The 21,408-nt window shown below is 42.4% G+C and overlaps 1 protein-coding gene across 1 annotated transcript; it reads left to right on the top strand.

Annotated features, from left to right (window-relative positions):
- The first annotated feature begins 859 nt into the window (after positions 1-859).
- Positions 860-21,330, top strand: LOC110951306 (ubiquitin-conjugating enzyme E2 R2-like). The gene is made up of 5 exons (XM_022194286.2): positions 860-1,360; positions 14,147-14,233; positions 15,882-15,979; positions 18,246-18,380; positions 18,479-21,330. Exons 1-5 carry the CDS (start codon positions 1,178-1,180, stop codon positions 18,699-18,701), a joined length of 726 nt encoding a protein of 241 aa, XP_022049978.1. The 5' UTR covers positions 860-1,177; the 3' UTR covers positions 18,702-21,330.
- The last annotated feature ends 78 nt before the right edge of the window (positions 21,331-21,408 follow it).

Here is a 21,408-nt window from a genome sequence, read left to right as displayed (position 1 = left end):
ACGCACCTGAAACTGGAGGCAGGCTAGCGCGCTGTAGCATCGTCAAGCTAGCGGGGATCACAACGAGCTTCCTGAGTGGACCTACAAAATAAAACACCAACTTCACATTGTGTTAAATGACACCATTTATGTGTCTGAGCTGCTCAAAATTGAAAGAGTAACATTCAGATTATATATTTTTTAAACAGGAAAGCTGTGGGGTACATGTGAAGAACATGACTACATAAACATGAAAAAAGAATGAAAATTATAAAATTATATATATATATATATATATATATATATATATATAATGAAATATTGCACATGAAATTAAATATTTGTTATTTTTTAAATAAATATGGTTGTCCCTCCACATTACTCTCGTGTTACCAGTGGAAATTGTGTAGTACAAAATAAGATAAAACTTAACTATCTTGAAGAAAATGCTTATCCAGGATTTTGTTCACAAATATTACAATAAAATGAGACCAATTGTAGTGCCTAATAGAAAAGTAATAAGATTCAAGTATGATGCATTACTCAAATAGAAATATGAAAGCTAACAAAAAGAATGCCAATAATGATACTGAAGAAATGAAGTAATATTGTACATAGCAAATAATTACTGAAGTTAAATTACTTGAATTGATAATGAAATATTGCACATGTTGAAATGCCGCAAATGATCATAAAAAATTGTACCAGATGTTTGACACCCCTGCTCAAACCTTACAGCTATTTCACTTTTCACACTCTCACTGTATGCTACAACCTCTTTTGCACTACTGGTTAGATACTAAACAGCACTTAGTTGCTTTAAATGTAATCTAAATAGAAGGTTTATTTTGAAAGCAGCAGCCGGAAGTTCGCCCGCTAACCCGCGCGCCTCGACAGCAGCAGGTCGCGGTGGTCGTTAATAACCGGGATTGTTCAGAACAACGGAGGAAGACGGGTCAGCTCCTACCGTACGTAGCCGGGTGGCGTTTTTTATTTTAAAGCCCGTTTTCTTTTTTTGTCTGTGGAAGCAAACGAACCGAACACGAAGCCAACGTTCGTGCTGCGACGGGCTTCTGTGTGTGTTTTTTTTGTTCCGGGCTGGTAGCTGCTGTTTTTACGCCGAGCTAGCTTCGTCCTTCGTCAGTCGCAGCTCCTCTGGTGGGTCCGCTGAAGGTATTTATTCAAACCGCTGTGGAATATGGCTCAGCATGGACATCATGTAGCCAGTTCCCAAAAAGCGCTGATGTTGGAGATGAAAAGTCTCCAGGACGAGCCGGTGGAAGGCTTCAAGATAACTTTGGTGGACGAGTCGGACATGTACAACTGGGAAGTAGCGATATTCGGACCCCCAAACACACACTACGAGGGTGGTTATTTTAAGGTGAGTAGCTAATGTTAGCTAGCTATTGTTCTCTCGCTGCTTACTTTGGTGTACGTTGAAGTGGTTTTACTGGTAAAAGGTACAAATAACCGTCCACCCCTCCGTCGTTTGACCCTCTTTTTGTTAGCGGGTAACGGTTAATAACGTTAACTTGGCTAATTAAACAGGCAGCCTGGTTTGCCATAAACGCACACAGCTCTTTGTTCAACTTTAAACCAACTCCAGCACCATTTCTAGCACTTTAAGCTAACAGAAACAAACACATCTATTCCTTTGGTTTGTTTTTGTTTTTATCCCGCCCTTAAAATACAGATTTAGCCGTGACAGTGATTTGACAGTTAACTTTTGTGTTCGCATTTAAACAAAAGGTTGTTAGCATAACCGCCTCTAGCATAAACTGAATAGACGAGCTAACTAATTCACTGATTTGCCTTTTGTGTTCATCTTTACTCATCAACAGCCACAGCTTGGGGGTAAAGGGCTTTTTTTTTTTGTTCTGTATGTTCAGATTCAATCAAAAGAGTCAAATCCATAATGCATGTAAACCCTGAATTTGAAATGTAGAAATAGTCTGAGCCTATAGGACTTTAGCAACAGCATGCGAATGTCATTTTCTAGCTTAGAAATGCGGTTTTACATTTATTTTCTATTGTTGTGGCTGAGAAAGGGGTTAAATGTAGTCAGTTGTGTGCCAAAAGTTATGGAGTTGAGGCCAAAATCTCAACCACACACCCAAAAACACATTTTATTCAGGAAATACTTAAAAGGAAAGTAATCAGACAATGTGACCAGTACACAGACATTTCTTTTGTTAAAATCAGCTTTATTCAAATGATGTGATGCCACAGATGACTAGAGAAAGTCGAGCTGGGTTTTGCATGTGTGTTTGGCTCGAAACCAGACGCTCAAATATCCACAACTTCACCACAGACAGCACAATACCACAGACAGTCTGCCCCATGATGCTATAAATGTCCAACAACATGACCTCGTCCCCCAACTTCACCGAGTCCTTTCAGAAAACTGGGATAAAAATCATCAAACATCATTGTGTGACTTGTTGCTGACTTATTCAAACAGTTTTTACTCAATTTTAGCAAATCCATGTCTTGGAACAACAGCTACTTATTTCTTTATGCTAAAATGAACAGATAGAATTGAGTTAAGTATCTTGCTGCATTTATACTTTTGCTCAGTGTGTTTTAATTTCTTCTCTAGCGTACTTCCTCCCTTGAGGATATGTTGGTTTCACGGATGTGTTGTTCCTGTTTGTGCTTCTTCCAAAAGGGGCAGACAGTTTACGCAACCTCCACTAACTTAGTAGCACTTGTCTTGATTGAAAAAACATTCTGTAGCCCTTGGATAATGCTCAGTTGTGCCCCTGATCTGTTAATTGCTGGTTGTTAATACTGTTTTTGTCCTAACAGTTGGAGTTATGCTGCCTGACTCACCAGAAGCTACACACCTACAGTGCAAATACACAATTGTGTTTGTTGCCATACCAGACAGCCCGCTTTTAGTTTTGTCTCAAACCGCTGGAGATGTTAAAAAACACTGAGCAGATTGTTCTGTGGAAATGTGGTTGTTCATCCGGCACAGCGCTTTGATTAATCGCTTGTTTGGCGTAGTCTAAACTTTGTCGAGGTTGTTGTTTTATTGTACAGCAAATAATAGATGATAGGCCTCAATTTACGTAGCATGCTAATCTGTCTTACTTAGAGGAAAAAAAGCTAAAATACGGGAGTCATTCTGGTCATTTCAGATACTGGTGTTGCTCCACCTTTGTTCAGTTTACTTTTTTTGTTATTTGGCACTCGGAGCTAAGTTCTGTAATATATTTTTAGAGGACAACATGGAAGTCACTTGTAACTAGTTGTCCAGATACTGTATTTTTAGTTGGAAATGAGATAAGAACTGCATCAATCTGAGGGGAAAATCTTGTTCCAGATGTTTCTAAGAAGGAAATTACAACAACATGAGAATAGATTGAGTGCCTAATGGAAAAAAGCAATAAGATATAAGTGTGATATGTTACTAAAATTAAAATAAGTAAGCTAGAAGAAGACCAGAATAGAAAAGGAAGAATTAGCCCTGACAATGATACTGAAGTAGTTAAGTAACATTTCACAGAACAATAAAATATTGCACATGACCATACATTCATACATGGGTACACCTATATATATGTATATATGTATAAAACACTTATAGGAACTGTCTGATGCCTCAGAACCACCCTTGTTTGAAAATTTTGCATTTTTTTTATTTTATTTTTAGGAACTGGAGACATTTAGCTATTTTGTCCTCCTGGAAACTATTTTGTCTGTGTCTTAACCAAATTTAGCTGCTCAGGGAATATTATTCTGGAGATATCAGACCTTGAATATGGCTTCCCAGCTAAGATGTTATTCAAAATAGAGAATTTCCCAGGTGTAAGAAGTAAGAAATTCTCAATATTCAGCCAGCATATTTCACACAACTGTCTGTGTTGTGTATGTATATTCTGTCAGTATTGAAACAGACTGACCCATTGATCCGTGCCTCTGATTTATAGCAATCATATAATCAAATTCTACATGAACAGCTAGTTGTCATTGGCTCAAAGCGATGAGTCATGTAACTTTACAGCTAAACTGTAAAGTCTTCTACAGTGTTTATATCATCCCAGATATTCTCCACCACTCCAGCTCTACAGCACTTTATATTTCCAGTTCTGTAGAAGCCCGTTCATTTTCACTCTGGTCTTTTTCAAGCCGGTGTAGACAAGCAGAGGGCCCCAGGCAGGCTACTGTAGACGGTGTTCAGTGTGCCTGTGTGGTTGCTGTGTACAGGATTCCTTTGTGGCGCCTGGAATGCACAGCCTGGCTGTGAAATCCACCGCATGGCTGTGACTCAGTGTTCTGGGCTAGGTTTCCATCCAACCAGTTTGCCATATTCTAACAAAAAAAAAAAAAAACACGGAAAGAAGCACCTCGTTTGGACCACATTACCCAAACAATCAATCAGTTGAGACATGCTGCAGCTGCCTGTTCGTCTCAAACGGGACAGATGTTGACGTCACACGAAACCTGGCTGAGTCAGGTATTTATTTCACATGGGTGTTGTTCTGAAAGAGTCACTCAATGACGAACACGTTACGACTGCAGGCACACGGTGGGCCGAGACACACTGAGGTGTCGTTCAAACAGGATTCGATGGCTGTCCTGGATCCGCGTTGCATAAGTCCACACAGTGCCTGAACTTCATAAATTGTCCACTGACCTGTAGGTTTCACATGCTGAGATTCACTTACTGGCTCGTGGGCGTCTTCTGCTTCGTCATGTGAAGCATCCCTGCAGGCCGAGTGTCTGATGACTGCTGGCTCAAGCCCAGTTTGTCCCACAGCCAGCTGTGGTCTTGAGACGCGTATGAAACCGAGCAGCCGAGATGGAGATGGAGCCCTGATGATTAATTGATGAGTTGTCGACTGTTAAATTAATCGCCCACTGTTTTGATAATCCGGTTCAGTAAGGAGAGTCAAAATTCTCTGTTTACAGCTTCTGAAATTTGAATATTTTCTTGTTTGTTTCCTCCTCTGTGACTGTCAATTGCATGTCTTTGGGTTGTGGACAAAACAAGGCATCTGAGGGCGTTAACTTGGGCTTTGGTTAATGCTAATCAGCAGAGACCTTTTAACTTAACGATTACATTTAAAAATAAGCAACAATGAAAGTAATAGTTTGCTGTATAGTACAGACTGTAAGGAGTGTTTAAACAGTGACCTACTTTGTGTATAGGACACACATTTTGAACCATTTCCTTAACTGTTAGTTGGTAGTGATATCAATCAATCAGTTACATGTACTGAGTGTGATTTTTTTTTTTTTTATTTGTAGGGCTGGCCCGAATAGTGGTTTCTGGCCTCCGAATATTCGGGCCCTATTAAAGACGAATATCCGAATACTCGTTGTGTGTGTGTGTGTGTGTGTGTGTGTGTGTGTGTGTGTGTGTGTGTGTGTGTGTGTGTGTGTGTGTGTGTGTGTGTGTGTGTGTGTGTGTGTGTGTGTGTGTGTGTGTGTGTGTGTGTGTGTGTGTGTGTGTGTGTGTGTGTGTGTGTGTGTGTGTGTGTGTGTGTGTGTGTGTGTCGACCGAATACTCGGATCCATTCGCCTGGTCTCGGGTCCAAATTTTGCCTTCAGTTAAACTGAAGGACTCCCAAACAGTGGAGGTCTTCAGCATCTTGTCTTGTGTTTATGCAACAAAGTGAAGCATGACTTCAGTCAGCAGCCACCTGGCCCTTCGTGTGGTGGTAAGAGACACGAATGGATGAGCTGAAGTGGGCCGAAGACGGAGGGAAGACAGTAACACTGAATATTCGGATAGTCGGGATATTCCGGTCCAGCCCTATTTATTTGATAGGGACAGTACACATTAATAGGCGTAAATATACCAGATTATAGCAACAATGCCAATTTACACCCGCCGTCCCTAGACGGGTTAAGAAAAAGAAAACCTAACCGTGAAACACAAGACAATAGGTCACAATGAAACGCATTACAAAAAGCATACAAAGAAGTTATGTGAAATAATCACTATTTCACATACCTTATAGCCATTTTAGCAACAGATATGTAGTATAAGCTGCTGTTATGCCTTGCTAACATATACTATTTGATTATCGGTATGATGTTCGAGTACCTATCACTTGTCTTTCAAAGGCGAGCGCTACCCAGAAGGCATTAACCACCACTGGAGGCCTGTCATGGTGCCCCTTTGCTACCTAAAGTCCCACGACGCTGCCAGCTGGAGTGGAGCTGTCAATAGTTTATAGTTTGAGTGATGACCTCCTTGTTTATCAATGTGGAACAGTCAATGACTCTACCTATACCCAACAGAGCCTCGCTTCAGATATTTTCCATCTGTTAAATCAGTAATGGCATTTGATCGATTAATCATTCACTTACCTCCTTAGTGTTTTGTTGTTCTAAACATTCAGGTTGTGTGACGATTGACGCATACTTTTTTAGTCTTACACGTTATTAATCTGAGCCTTAAAAGTGAAAGCCTGTCTAATGGGGACACTTTGAAATATTCTTTATAAAAACTGTCATTTTCTACCATTTCATTCTCTCTAGCTGCTCTTTCTCCTCATGTTTTTGTCCCTTCTTACAGTTATTGTTTGATTTTTACATGTTGTCACAGATTTATTCTGTTGAGGACTTATTTGTTTGGGACTTTGATTTTTTTTTTTAGGAATGTGGCATCTCCTGATATGTGTCTCTGCAGGTTTGTCACAAAATATATCACAAAATGATCTCTAATTAAATTTTAAAACAGAAAGAATAGTTGCAAATCGCAGTTCTTTCTCTGCTTATCATTGGAACACAATCCGTCCACTAGGAATTAGATCCAAGTGTTTTTATTTAATAACAGTCATGCTCCTGTTAAAACCACACAACAACTGCTGGCATCTGAAAAATTAATAGGAATCACAGCCCCTTGTTGCAATTATTGTTTGATTTTTACATGTTTTCACAGATTTTATTTGCTGGGACTTGAATTTCTGTTCTTTTTTGCTTTTACTTAATTTAACATCGCCTGACATGTGTGCATGCAGGTTTGTCACCAAATATATCACAAAATTATTTTAATTAAAATGCCAAAATGGGAGAACAGTAGTGAAAAACATTTTTCTGTGCTTATAATTATTCTGCTTTCGTTTGTCCACCAGGAATTGGATCTCAGTGTTTTTATGAAATCACACTCAAACCACATTACCATAACGGCTTCCTTGCCAGTATTCAATTTATTTATTTTGGAAAATCATGCAGTTGTTGTTTGATTTTCACATGTTCTCACAGATTTAGTAGCTGATGAGCCGTTTGTAATTTGGATCTCCAATCAGTCTCTTCGGGAGCTTGCAGCCTTGCGGTCTCCTTGCAGATTCGTCGCAAAATACGTCATGAAATTATCAGAATTAAGCTTTCAAAGTGGAAGAATAGCAGTGAGTCACAGCTCTTTCTTTCCCTGTAATGATGCAATCCAGGACTGTTGTTATAACCCCGGTTCAGATCGAGTAATTCCTCAACAAGCCAAAAATAATCGCTGTACTTTCCAACGAGTTCCAGCAGTGTCCATTTTCAACAGACGCAACCAATAGGCCTCGCCTTACATGGCAGAAAGTACAGAAATCTGCTTTCATTTGTCGGATTCAAGCTAGTTTTAGGGTTTGTTGTGTCAGATTTAATTTATTATCTTTGCAAAACTCTTTAAACATTTTTACTTTTGCTGAAACTAATTGGATAATTTGGCTTTCAGTTATTGCTGAATGCTTAATTTCTCAGTGCTTATAACTGTGTGTATATTTTATACATAGACGTTGTTTATATAGTATATTGCTGTTTCTGCAGGTAAAGCTGAATAACATTGTTCATTGTGGTTCTGTGCTGACCATGTTGATGAGTCTGTTGGGTTAATAAAACATCCTGGACGTCATGAAGTCATGCTCAGGTCCACGAGCTCCACCTGCCAACCATGACACTGCTGTGGAAGAGACTTGTCTTCTCACGTTTGGCCGAATTTGGCCTCTTTCTGCTCTGTTCTGTCACACAGCGGGACAGCCAAACTCGCACTCTGCCCTACATATTTACAGTTGTGAGCTCATCTCTTTAAGGTTCACAGAGAGGTTTCTCGTGGTGACGTACAGCAGAAATTCTTCTGGAAGTGTTCTGACACAGAGCTGCACTTCTGTGGAAGGAGCTATGGACGGATGTGTCGTCTGTGCTGCATGAAATCATGATGTAAATGGAGTCTCTGCATCTCACACTGTGAAAGAAAATGCCTTCCATATCAGCCAAGTGGCTTTCTCGACTGACAGGCCTCGTCTTTTGTCGCTGATATGAACGAAGGGTGCTGCCCTTTGGTTTCAGCTTGAACCCGCGTGTCTCTTTTAGCTTTTGACAATCAGTTGACAGGCACCCAGTCCCGTCGAGCAGCTGACTCGGTATCTGCGCCTGTCTTCCCTCCTTCTCGGGTGTATGCCACATAATTCGTGCAGGCTCCATGTTGCAGGAGCAGCGGAGGGGAGGGCTCAGGCAGGAGGACCGGCCTGGCTGAGCAGCCGGAGTCATGTTTCCCCCTCTGGCTGTGTCACGGAGAAACAAGAGCAGGGCAGAGGAAAAAGAGGGAACAGTGAAACAGCCAGATCAAGAACAGGCAGAACCCTTCCTGCACTGGTCGCCCCTTTGTGAGCAGAGGCTGCTATGAGCAGAGGTCCCAGTAGACGGCTATAACCGTCCCCTGAAGACCAGGCTGTTTGGGCCACCACGGGGGGAATGATACCTCTGTAGCACGGCTCTGTAGGATGTTTGAAATGTGCATGTGGTACAATCAGCTTGAAACAAAGCAGTTTTTGATCTTTTACTTTCTCCTTTCTGTCCTCCTGGTGGTTGGAGAGCTGAGATAATGAGGCAGGGGCCTGGTGGGTAAGAACATGATAATCTCTGGGACTTGTGTGTGTGGCAGGCTGTGGAATTTGCACGATACAAGGACCTTTTCCCCCGTTATTCAGGGTTGGGTGTAGCGTATGCGAGGATAAGGTCTGTAGAGACGCCATGAGGTGTAAAGGGAGAACAGAATGATTGGTTCTGTTCAGGGTCTTTGCATTGACCTGGTTTACTTCGCCTCGCCATCATTTTCCACAGGGTGGGCGCGTTCTCTCTCTTAGTCCTGTTCTCTCTTCAAGGCCGCTTTTTAGGTCAATCTGAGAAAGATCTTCATAGAAAGAGGAAAGTGATTTCACGTTCTGTATTCTCGGTAAGAGCAGTCATTCATAAATGTTTCTTTTTCTTTTGCATGCTTGGCAGGAAGCCGGCCTCCCTTCATGTCTGCTTCTCAAACGAGATGTTCAGAGTGAATCACCTTTTGACCGGGGATGCTGTTAATTCCGTGCTCAAGCCAATTATGAGGCATGACATGCAAGCCAGGAGTAGCGTGTTGCATAAAATACACTGAGGCTAGCACTTTGTCACATGCAGAGCTGATGTATGTGAGGAGACGGTGAACTCCAAAGGCTAACGTGTGTTTTAGAGACATTAGCACAGATCTGCTCAAATCTGTAGCTTGCGTGATGATTATTTCACAAGAGAAGGCTGAAAGGGGCCTCCTGAGACCCCACCGCATCCTCCTCCCTCGTGTTTCTTCTCTCCTGTCTGCTCGGTGCTGACGAGATGGGAGACGAGCTGCTCTTTGCTGCAGAGTGAATGAGCCAACCTAACAGCCTGCCTGTGTTTAGGCCAACTCCATCACACTTCTTTACCCCGTCCATCCATCCTCTCCCACTTCCCTCCCTCCATCCACACTTAGCTGTCAGCTGGGCAGGTCAAGAGCTTCAATCCTCCACCTAATTCCAAATCTTTCAGCTAAAATGTGGAATAGTGTTGCCGTTTCCAGCCTCCCGGTAAGCTGCATTGTGAAATTACACCCTTAATCAATGCTTATCCTTATATCAGCTCCCTGCCTTACCGTTTGGTCGCATTCAGACTCGCAGGATTGTGATGAATGAGGCTATTGATGCACAAGCCTCCCAGCAACAGGCCAAAGAGTGAAGTATGGGATCAATTTTTATTCAGATATGCACAGGCTTAAAGATGGGTCCGCCTAATGAGAGGCAGAGTGAGTTTGAGCAGGTTTTTTTTCTCACCAGAGAGCTGGGTTGTTTTTGTTTAACTTTCCACATTTGGATAGATTCTGTTTTTTTGTCTGATCTTCAGTTGATTTTCACAACGTCTCAAGAAGTCATGAATAAATTAAGGTTGGCACTATCTGGATATTAATTTTGGTATCCAAATACCCCCCCCCCCGGTCGGACGTTACCGGGCGGAAAGAATATGCAGCGTTACTGTCTTCCCTCTGCCTTCAGCCCACATCGGCTCATCTCATCCTCTGATCACATATACACACATGTCGATGTGATCACCCCCTCCTCCCCGCCAGACGAAAATATTCGGAGCTCGTCTCTTCCCTGCGCCTTCGGCCCACTTCGGCTCATCCCGCCGTGTTCTTTGGCTCATTTCTGCTCCTCCATTCGTGTTTGTAAACACCACCCAAATGGCCGGGTGGCTGTCGACTCTGACGCCACACTTCACTTCGCTACATAAACACAAGACAAGATGCTGAAGACCTCTGCTGTTTGGGAATTCTTTGGTTTAACTGTAGACAAAAAGAAGGCAAAATTTGGACCCGGGAAAACAGACGAACGGATCCGAATATTCGGGCCTTCTCTGCCACAAGCCGCCGCGCCGCACAAAAATTCTGCGCTGCCCCCCCACCTCCAAATGGCCATTGCGGGGCGGAACGAATACTCGGATATTCGTCTTTAATAGGGCCCGAATATTCGGAGGCCAGAAACCACTATTCGGGCCAATCCATGACATGTCGAGGATTTAAAAAAGTAGATTTCCGGGGCTTCAGGAAGCTTGTTACAGGATTTTTCAACCACAAACTGTTTTGTTGGAAAATCAAACTTGGGGAAACAAACAAACCTGAGCACTGAAAGTTGGAAGTATTTGTAAATATTTACATTCAGTTCTTTTGAAGTGTTTTCTGAACATAAGGCTGCTGATTAGAGTTACATCTTCACTAAATGCTGTACACTGTTTTTAAAAAAAGAATAAAAGATGTTTGTCACAGTTTTTATCTGTAACTTTTTTCTTTTTTTTTTTTACAATTTGCTATAATTTCTTAAATTACAGATAATTTCTGGAAAAAAAACATTCATTTACATCTTAGCCCTTAAAAACCTAGCCAAAACTGTAAATGTCCTCATAAAAACAATATTTTTTACAAACTGTTTCTCATTCTTTTACAAAATGCGACTATAAAAACAATTTTTACACCATTTTTCAAATTTAAAACAGCAAAAATTATAATTTCATAGATATTTATTTGCAAGAAAATTCTATATATTAAGGACTGAAAAAAATCTGTACTGTTAAAGTAACCTTAATAATTACTAAAATTACAGGTAAGAGCAATTAATTTATATGTTCACTATAAAAGCCCAGGCCATATTGTCAAAAATTGCAAAGTTTTCTATTTTTTTTACAGTATGTGTACGTAAAATAATAGTTTTACTGTTTAAATTACCTTTCATTTAACAGATACTTGAAAGAAAATTATATGTATTTAGAACAACAAAATTGTGATATTTTTAAACTGTAATTTTACAGATTTTCTGTTTTATCTAGAAAAATCACAGAAATTTTGTTAATTTACATAAGAAATTTCCAAATGAAATATCTGTATTTTTAGGAATACTAATTGAGGAATACTAATGTGAGCATGAAATTGTAGTTATGTGATAGTCAGCTAAAAGTCTGTTTTTTTTGTACAAATATTTGCTGTTATTTTTATTTGTTTTTACAGTGTCTGAATATTACAGTATTTATCTGCTTTGTAACTCTTTTCTGGCACATTTGTTGCCACATTTTCACTTTTTTCTATTCGCACAGTTTAGTTGCTCATTTGTTAGACTTGACTGAAAACAGTGCGTTGTAACTGAAAACAGACATCTGACGGTCTGTGGACACGACGTGGATGGGGCAGTTTTCCCAAATACACAAGCTAAGATTTCCTCCTCTGCCAGCGCACAGATATGATCTTACTGCTTATATTGTTTTGGAAGAAAAACCAAGCCTTCGCAGTTGCTGCGTGGCCTTTTTTCCTCCTCCCGGCTGGCTGCTATGTGTTGCACTGCTGCCAGCCTGTAATGTGTACGCTGCTGGCCTGAACCCTGCACTCTGACGGGCCGCCAGCTCTCTGGCAGGGCCAGTCAAACTCTGGGATTTTTCTTCCCCCTCTCCGTTCTCTCAGGATGTCGTCGGTGTTTCCGCTTCTGTCTGGTTTTATGTGGCGGATCGGGATCACTTTAAACACTGTAGGTCAAGACATACTGACACCCACATTAAGGAGAGTGGAGCCTCGTGTGCAGCTTGACTTTTTTTTAGCCGTTTGCTCTGAGCGCTGATGGATGTTTTGGTTGCAGATGCTCGGTTTAAGTTATGCAATACGGTCTAATAGGGCTCAAAGCTTCTATACTAATATTAAATAGAGCCCAGCCCCCTTTATTCCAAGTGCAATCCCCCTTCCCTCCTCCCATGCAGCCGATCCCACCGCCGAGGACCAGCTGACCATGCCGAATCAGCAAATGCGAGCAAATGTGTATGAATGTGACATGAAGGGGGATCAGCAGAATGTTTCATGCCGTGAGTGATGTGCGTGTGTGTAATCGGTCCAGTCGGTGTGTATCCACCTCCTCTTCGGCACGCCGTATGGACCCGGAGGATTTGTGGGTGTGGTTTCAGCGCCGGGGACATATAATAGCAGAACTCGGGTGTGAGTGGTGGATTGTCTTGGGTTGCAGTGACAGCTGGAGAGGACAAACACAACGTCTCTGCACCACCAACCCCCCGATCAGCCACCGGTGTGTCGCTAAGCTCCACACAGTGTGCAGCTGAATGCATCACTCCCTTCCTCCACACCATATTACATTACACCGTCACTAGCTCCCCCGTGCTCGGCCACCGCAGTAGGGTTTGCAGTGACTCTACAGACTATTTATAGGCAATCACTATTGCGGCCGATCAGGAGGGTTTTTTTCATTCAGCGGCTGCTTGTTGATACCAGTGCTGCAAGTATAAGTCTTCGTTAGGTAAAACTTTCAGAAAGAGGCTTTCTCTATCCTCTGCAGGTTCAGTTTTGCACCTTTTTGGCTCGTGGTATCAGGGTAAATTCAAGTTTGGGTTTTAACAAATGATAGACTTTTGCAATTACATTGAGTAAGTGGCAAGGTTATATTACTAAGTTTATTCGTAAAGTCCCTTTTGGAAACATCATAGAATGCCTTAGAACAAAACAAATGTCAAATTAGACAAATAATAAAAACAAATTCAACAAATAAGATGAACAAAACTAAACATTGCAGTTAAGACTCTGTAGTGTCATTTAAGATGTCATTAAACCTACAGAAATAATATAAAATACTGTTTGTCTTGACTGTGATGCTGAGACCCTTCATTAAGGAGATTAATCTAACTAATAATATAGATGGACACTCTGGTAATATAAGTTACAAAACTTGTTCTCAGATTAAGCTGATCCAGACTTGCTATATCTGCATCTTACTGTTTTCCAAATCCACTTTACTATGGGAAACAACAACAACAACCTTCAAAAACTGACAATGAGTGCTGCAGAGGACTTGGATCGTACAGTCAGAAAGCCCTGCTGGTTGTTTTTCTTTTTGTTCTCACCTCCCTGCGTGCAAATGTCCCACCAAAACTATTCCCCACGTCGCTATTTTAGGGAACACTGAAGCCACATCTTTGGCTTAGCTCCACCCAATAACACCGTGGTTGTTTTAAAGAAATGCAGACATGTCAGGGCGTTTTGTCAGTGATAATGAGGTTTAGGCGAGCTGGCTAAGTAAAACCTGCAGCAAGGGAATGCATGATGTCAGTGAATGCCCTGAAAAAGATGGTCATACAAGTACAAGCCTGTGTGTGTTTCTCTAGCAGAGTAGTTTTAGCTTTCTCATGTGTGGATCCACTAAACACTGAGAAAATGACAACAAGAATGAGCTTCATCTGTGGCTATAGGAATCCTCCTGTCTGTGTTGGTCTGTTTGGTGGAAAAGCTTCACCAGCAGTAATAGTTTGGAGTGAAGTCATCATGACTTGTCTGCTAGCAAAGAAGAAAGGTAGTGAAGCCGCCCGGCACGCTGCTAATATTCGTCTTTTTTCCCCTCAGGCTCGGATCAAGTTTCCTGTCGACTACCCATACTCTCCACCTGCTTTCCGCTTCCTCACCAAAATGTGGCACCCCAACATCTATGAGGTAACTTTGACCAGTGAAAATTCATCTGTGTTTGTTTGTGGGGAGATATAGGAGAAACATTTGTGATTGTGAAGAGATTTTACGTAGAAATGCTGGTATGAAAAAGTAGAATCCAATCCTCATGTTATAGTTTTTAAAGACCTACTCTTACCTTATTATAATAATAATATCCACATGAGGTACCAATGACAGCCTCAAAAAAACAGATTCTGACAGCCGGGGTTTCGTACGTAACAAACCAGAGCAACCAATCCCATCAGTTTGCAGGATGGAGCTTTCTGTGTCGTCATTCTTTTTCACAGTTGGTTTCTGGTTCAAACGTGTATGGATGAATTACTTGCATACTGCAATTTAAAATTCTGCGTACCTTCATAAGGCTTTATAGATCTGCACATTCTAGAAGGGGCTGCACAGTGTGGTAGTGGTTAGCACTTTCGCCTTGCAGCAAGAAGATCCCCGGTTCAAGTCCCGGGGTGGGTCTGGGATCTTTCTGCATGGAGTTTGCATGTTCTCCCTGTGCATGCGTGGGTTTTCTCCGGGCACTCCGGCTTCCTCCCACAGTCCAAAAATATGCTGAGGTTAATTGGTTACTCTAAATTGTCCGTAGGTGTGAGTGTGATTGTGTGTCTGTATATGTAGCCCTGTGACAGACTGGTGACCTGTCCAGGGTGTCCCCTGCCTTCACCCGAGTCAGCTGGGATAGACTCCAGCACCCCCCATGACCCTAGTGAGGATAAAGTGGTGTATAGAGAATGGATGAACGGACATTCTAGAAGAACTGGAGTTGCAGCTAAGCCACTTTGAGGCAGGAAGGTTCTAAATATGAAACTTTTGTGCACAGAGGAGATATTTTAGGAATTAAATTTTCACTTTGTCAGGGTTTCTGTAGGGCATTATAAAGCATTAATAGTCATTAAATTGATTTTGTGAAACTCAAGGCCTTAAATGGCATTAAAAAACATTACATTTGATTCTCAGTGGCATTAGAAATTCTTTTTGCAATTTTCAAGAAACATATTTGATAAGAATAATATAATATTATCTAATTATAGACTGCGATTTGTCAGATATGTGCTTCTGTGTAAACATGCCAAAGCATTGTGATAATTGTTCCATCCCGGTCGGGTACCAGCAGGCTGGACCAGATGGAGGAGAGCAGGGAAATACAAATTCCAGCAAAAATGGCGAGAAAAAGTTGAATTCAGAGAATGACTGCAGCCCAGGGGTGGTCAGAGGCGGTTTATGGATTCAGAAATGGTGAAATGTAAGGGACAGTTTTCATATAAAATCATCTTTTACAAAAAAAAACAAACCTGTGCAATTTGTTGAGTTCAGTCATAGCATTAAAATGTTTACAGTATCACATTAAAATGTCATTAAAAAGCATTAAATCTGACTGGAATCACTGCTGCAGAAACCCTGTCAACGTTCTGTGTACCTTCATAGGACGTCATAGATCTGCACATTCTAGAAGAACTAGAGTTGCAGCTAAGCCAGTTTGAGGCATGAAGGGAGTATTCTTATGGAAATAATATTCTAAATATGTAACTTTTCTACACCGAGGGGATATTTTAGGAGTTAAATTTTAACTTAATGTAACTGACAATCACCTGATCTGAACATGACGATGTGTTCTCACGTTCCACAGAACGGGGATGTATGTATTTCTATCCTGCACCCACCAGTGGACGACCCACAGAGCGGCGAGCTGCCTTCAGAGAGGTGGAACCCCACGCAGAACGTCAGGTATGCATCATGGTTGTTGGAGCAACACACGGTGAAACAATCTTTACATAACAGCCCCCCATTTTTGTTTTGCCAAATTCACAACTGGTGATTTTTTGTCCTGTCATCGTTCACATTTCTGAGCTTTGAAACTTTGTCTGTTCAGCTGAATGCACCTTAAAGTGACGACATAACGCTAACGTTTCGCTGCTGTGCACATTTTCTCGTTTTTTTTCCCCCCACTGTCGACCAATCTGTAGAGGCAAATGGCTTATCATAATGTGGAAGCTTTTATGCAATTTGTGTCAATTTCCGACAAACTCCTGGGAAAAGCATTACTAGACATCCATGCAGCAATTTTTCCAACCGTACCGTCACTTGTTAGATTAAAGCCGTGCTGTCCTCGCAGGAAGTTTATAGTCCGATGCGTTTTCCTGCCTGTCAGGCAAGTTTGTCTGGAACCGTCTCATAGTGATGGGACAGTCGGCTTTTTATTTGACGTATTTATTTGCCATACTGCACATTCATGAGTCCAACCCCTGCAGCTTTCCCATTCTCTCACCCCCTCTGTTCAGCTGTCTCTTTCACGCACATACACAAACTCTGATAGCCGAATATAAGTGTGTTCACAATAATGGGCCCTTTGTCGCCCCGGAGCTGATTATCACAAAAACAAAAACAGTCCCACATTTTGGCTCCGGGAGAGAGAAGAACTGTTGGGAGAGCTGGTGGGAGATCACATAGCAGGAAAACGAGACGGTTGTTTGGGGCCTTTTCTCAACTGCCGACCAACTTGTTGCAGTTTAAATGCTGCAAACATCCAAACACGATGCATAGTTCGTGGTCTTTTATTTCAGATATTTACTCGACACAGATTGAATTATTCAGTCCCTCCAGTGTTCTCATTTTCCCTCTTCTGTCCTCAGCTCACACAGAATCTCATGTAGCTGAATTTGAGCATCCTCAGTAGTAGATCCTCTGTAGCCCTTGAGCTGATGATGACAGCAATAAAATATAAATGCAGCTTTGTGTTTTCACAAGAGGACAGTGGTTGAGAACACTTGTTGTAGCGCTTGTAGGTTTGCAACCTTCAGAACCGCTGGATGTCACTACAGCACCAGCCGAAACAAACAACCACAGCTTCCCCATCCCTTCACTTTCATTTACAACCAGAAAGACTGTGTACATGAGAGGCAATAAACAATAACCCAGTGACAGCCATTATCCCACGCTACCACTGTAAAACAACTTCTGTGGCCAAAACAAGTTTTTATCACCTCGACAAGCATTAAGCTATTTCTATATTAACTGTGCCTCGCCTGAAAAGTGGATGAGACTTTCTTCAAAACCTGCAGTTGTCTCCATCTCATGATGTTATCACCACAAACGTTTGCACGGCGTCAGAGCAAGACCGCATCAAGTCGGACAAAAATCCAACCAGCGTGCATTGTGTATAAATTTAAATTTGTGCAGGTCTGACTCATCTTGATCTAAACTTCCGTCTTTTTTCACGTCTTTGCTTTGCTGTGCTCACGTCTAACAAACGTGCACACTGAAGAAGCAAAGAAACAGCAGAAGAATCTCTCACACTGAACCAAAATGAAACGAGCGCACATAAATTAGGTGATATACAATTCATAGAAATGTTCGTTTTTAAACTCTTTGGATTTTTCGGGCACCAGCTGAATACTGGACTGAGCTTTTGCCTGTTGAGTGCAGCCTGAGCGGTCACTCTTGGCCTTTTTATAAATGTGGGGAGCGGTTTCAACGGGAAGGACACACATGCACTTACATGTATGTGCAGCCTAAATGCAGATCAAACTGAAATTACATCGCAGAGGGAGTGAATCTTCATAGTCTGTCAAGGACACTGTTACTCTATTATATCTTTACACAGCGGATAGTTGTTTGTTGGTATATTAATGCCATTTTTATTTTCATTATCTCTCATATTACACCTTTAATTTGCCAAAGTATGAGTAATGTGAGACATTATTGTTCGGTAGTATCTATAATGTGCAGCTTTCAGACTAAAGAGCTAATATCCAGTGACAGCAGAGACAAATGGATTCTCAGGAGTTCACCTTCACCTCTGTCTCCTTTCGTGTACGTATCTTCCCTCCTTTTCTTTCCATCTCTGTTCAACGCTCTGTCCCGCGTTCTCAATGTCTTTCGTCTCATCTTACCTCCATCTTTGCGTCTCTGCTCCCCCTCCCCGTCTCCTCCTCATCCTGTATTGCTTTCCTCTATTTTAATCTCCCCCCACTTTCCTCCGTCTCCCTCTCAGGACCATCCTGCTCAGCGTGATCTCTCTGCTGAACGAACCCAACACATTCTCCCCCGCCAACGTGGACGCGTCCGTCATGTACCGCAAATGGAGGGACAGCAAGGGCAAGGACAGAGAGTACATCGAAATTATCAGGTACCAAGAGGGAACGACGCACAGCGCAGCAGAAAAACTGATTACCCGCGCTGAAGCTTGAGGCCTCGTCTGACTTCTATTTTCTTTTCACCTCACAGGAAGCAGGTTCTGGCTACCAAAGCTGACGCGGAGCGGGACGGCGTTAAAGTTCCCGTCACGCTGGACGAGTACTGCGTCCGCACCCAAGTCCCGCCCACAGACGACGGCTCCAACCTCTTATACGACGACTACTACGACGACGAGGAGCTGGAGGACGACGACGAGGACGACAATGAAGACTGTTGCTATGACGAGGACGACTCGGGCACAGAGGACTCCTGACCTCGCCTCCCTTCGACGTCCCCTCCCAACACCCACAACCAGTTCCCTCTCTCCCCCCTCACTCTCACACACGACGACGACTCCTGTCACGGACTGAACTTTAATCCTCCATCCTCACTTAGCAACTCCCTGACCACCTTCTGTCAAACGTGCAGTCACAGTATGCACACTAAAACCTGATGCATTGACGAAAAGAAATCTACAGAGTTGTTTTTTTGTTTTTCTTTTTCCATTTCTTGTCTGAGTAGAGGTTACACACATGATGCACAAACACACAACAGCGTAACTTGATGTAGTAGTTTCAACTTTATCTGCTTTTCTGAACTGATTGCTGATATTTAGTTTCCTGAGAAAGGTGGATTTTCAGCTAAAGATGGTTCAGCAGGCAGGAATGTAACATCATGGGTCAGATCAGATTAAAGTAGATGAGAGAGCGATTTGCTAAGTAGGCTAATTTAGGAAAATTGGCGTACTGTGTGTGTTTTGAAAAAGCTGAGTCATTTCCACCTCTGAGCCATGTGTGTGACCTCCAGCTAGCAGGCTGTTTGAAGCCCTGCCGTGCTTCACCTCTGACCTTTTAAGCCCCAGGGCTTGTGCTGCTCCAAACAGGAAAGTTATCCGTGTCGAAAAAAAGCCGTTCACACTCCCTTGTGCCTTCCCTCACTCCCCGATATCCCAGATCTGAGTGACTCACGGGACCGAGCGGTCAAAGCAAACCCCCGGCCAGCCAGACAAAGAAAAAAGGTGGCAGAGGGAGATATTCAGGCGTCAGAGCATTCCCACCTTCAACTCTCAGGTGGGGAAAACTGTGCTAAGGGCGCCCTCCTGATGGAACAAGTTCCAGCTTATTAATAGCAGCACCTGTCACATTTGTCTGGGGTGTGAGTGAGAAAGGTGAGACCCAAAAGCTGAACTAAAGAATGGAATGTAGATCAGAACCCCACAGACGTCCTCTACCGACTGCCACGCAGCCTTCAAGCCTTCATCGTACAAGCACGTGCTACTAGTGGCCTGGACGCATTCAGAAACAGCTAGCTGAGCCCGCGGCTGCTCGTTAAATCCAATGTACTGTATTTAAAAAAAAAAAAAAAAAAAAACCTATGCAGTCAGTGCTTGAACTCCTTAATATGCAGTGCTTTAAACGTGGCAGTAAAGCTGAGCCTTGCAACAGTCTGACCTGAACTCCAGCTGGAGTTTCACGAGCCAGCTTCTGTGTCTGAGGGCTTCTAAGCGACTGTGTCCTTGCTTAGAGATGGGCGACGTGTAGTTTTATCCGTCTTTGTGTTCGTCGGCGGTTTGTGATTGTAACTGAGTAGCACAAGTCTCCAGAGCAGCAGAGTTACACTAAACCTTCACAGAGCTCGCCCCCTGCTGGCGGCTCTGTGTACAGGCGTTTTCCTTTTTTTATTTTCGTTTTCCTCACTGGGCTGCAGCCATCTTGACCCACCTGAATCAATGAACCCTGGGAGATCAGGTAGCAGCGTGAGTGATTCAGAAGAATGAAAGCGTCCTGATGAATATGTAGACTGACAGGAGGGGGGTTATTCTCAGTCCACAGCATACTGTCAGAGGCCCTCTCCTAAACTGCCAGGAGTGCTCTGTTGCACACTCTAACGACACATCGCCACCATCCAACAGTATTTCCGACGAAATTCTCGCTGTAATCATGTTTCCGTTGTGTGTGAATATTCGCTGATCGTTTTTAAGATGTGCTGACAAAAAGTGTGACCGAAGAAGCGCAAAAGGAAAAAAAAAAAAACTAAACGGGGAAGGTACCGGGACAGGGTTTATCTTTGAGCATGAACAGGAGAATGTGGTTCTTCACTAGCATGCTGTTATGATGTGTTTGTGGTTTTAGATCTGCTATAAGGGTCAGGATTATGTCCAAGGAAAAAGGTCCTCTAACTCAATTTTGTCTAAAACTGTTGCATTGTGAATGGGCTGAGGGTTTGTTATCTTTCCGGGGGCGGGATAGGGCGGGCTTCTTTTCTGTTTTGATGTAACATTTTTGTTTCCAAATTGTGGTGTGAGCTGCAATGTTTTCTATCTTATATGTATTAAGCGTATTGAAGCGGTTGTTTTAAAAGGAAAAAAAACCCAGGGTTGTTCAGGGGAAGAAGGAATAAATGCTCCGACCGATTACAAAAACATTGTGCAGAACCAAATTGACACGACACACCACCCAGTCCATCAATAATTGGCTCATGTCCATTACATGATCCTCCCCCTCCTCTCTTTTAATTTTTGATGTTTGGAAGAATGGGATTTCTTTTTTTTTTTCCTGTTTGGGGTCAAACTGCTGTTTTATCGTCTTTTTATCTCCCCACTCGTCCCCCTCCACGGTTCTCTGAGCTCTGATCGGTGGCAGCGTCACTGAGGGGGGAAAAACCCAGCAGTTGAGAAAACAACAAGAACCTCAGGAACATAAAAACAACAACAACAAAACCACCAACTGACGGAGAGTCTCGCTTTTTTGGCTTCAAAGGACTGTTTACAATCTCTACCTTGATAATATGCACATGTGGATATTTTGACGATCACGTGATGTTTTTTTTTTCTTGTTTATATTTTCTTTTTTTCTTATGGTTTGTAAATCTATTTAAAATCTGAAATAAAGCTCTTTATTAGATTTTTTGGGTTTTTTTTATTGCTGCAGGAGAGTCTGTGTGTTCTGTGTTTGGTTTTGAGATTTAAAAGTCTCATTGGA

This window comes from Acanthochromis polyacanthus, chromosome 4, assembly GCF_021347895.1.
Source record: "Acanthochromis polyacanthus isolate Apoly-LR-REF ecotype Palm Island chromosome 4, KAUST_Apoly_ChrSc, whole genome shotgun sequence".
In the NCBI taxonomy this organism is placed as follows: Eukaryota; Metazoa; Chordata; class Actinopteri; family Pomacentridae; genus Acanthochromis; species Acanthochromis polyacanthus.
The sequence above is the reverse complement of the archived record's forward strand: the minus strand, read 5'-3'. Positions and strand labels throughout refer to the sequence as shown.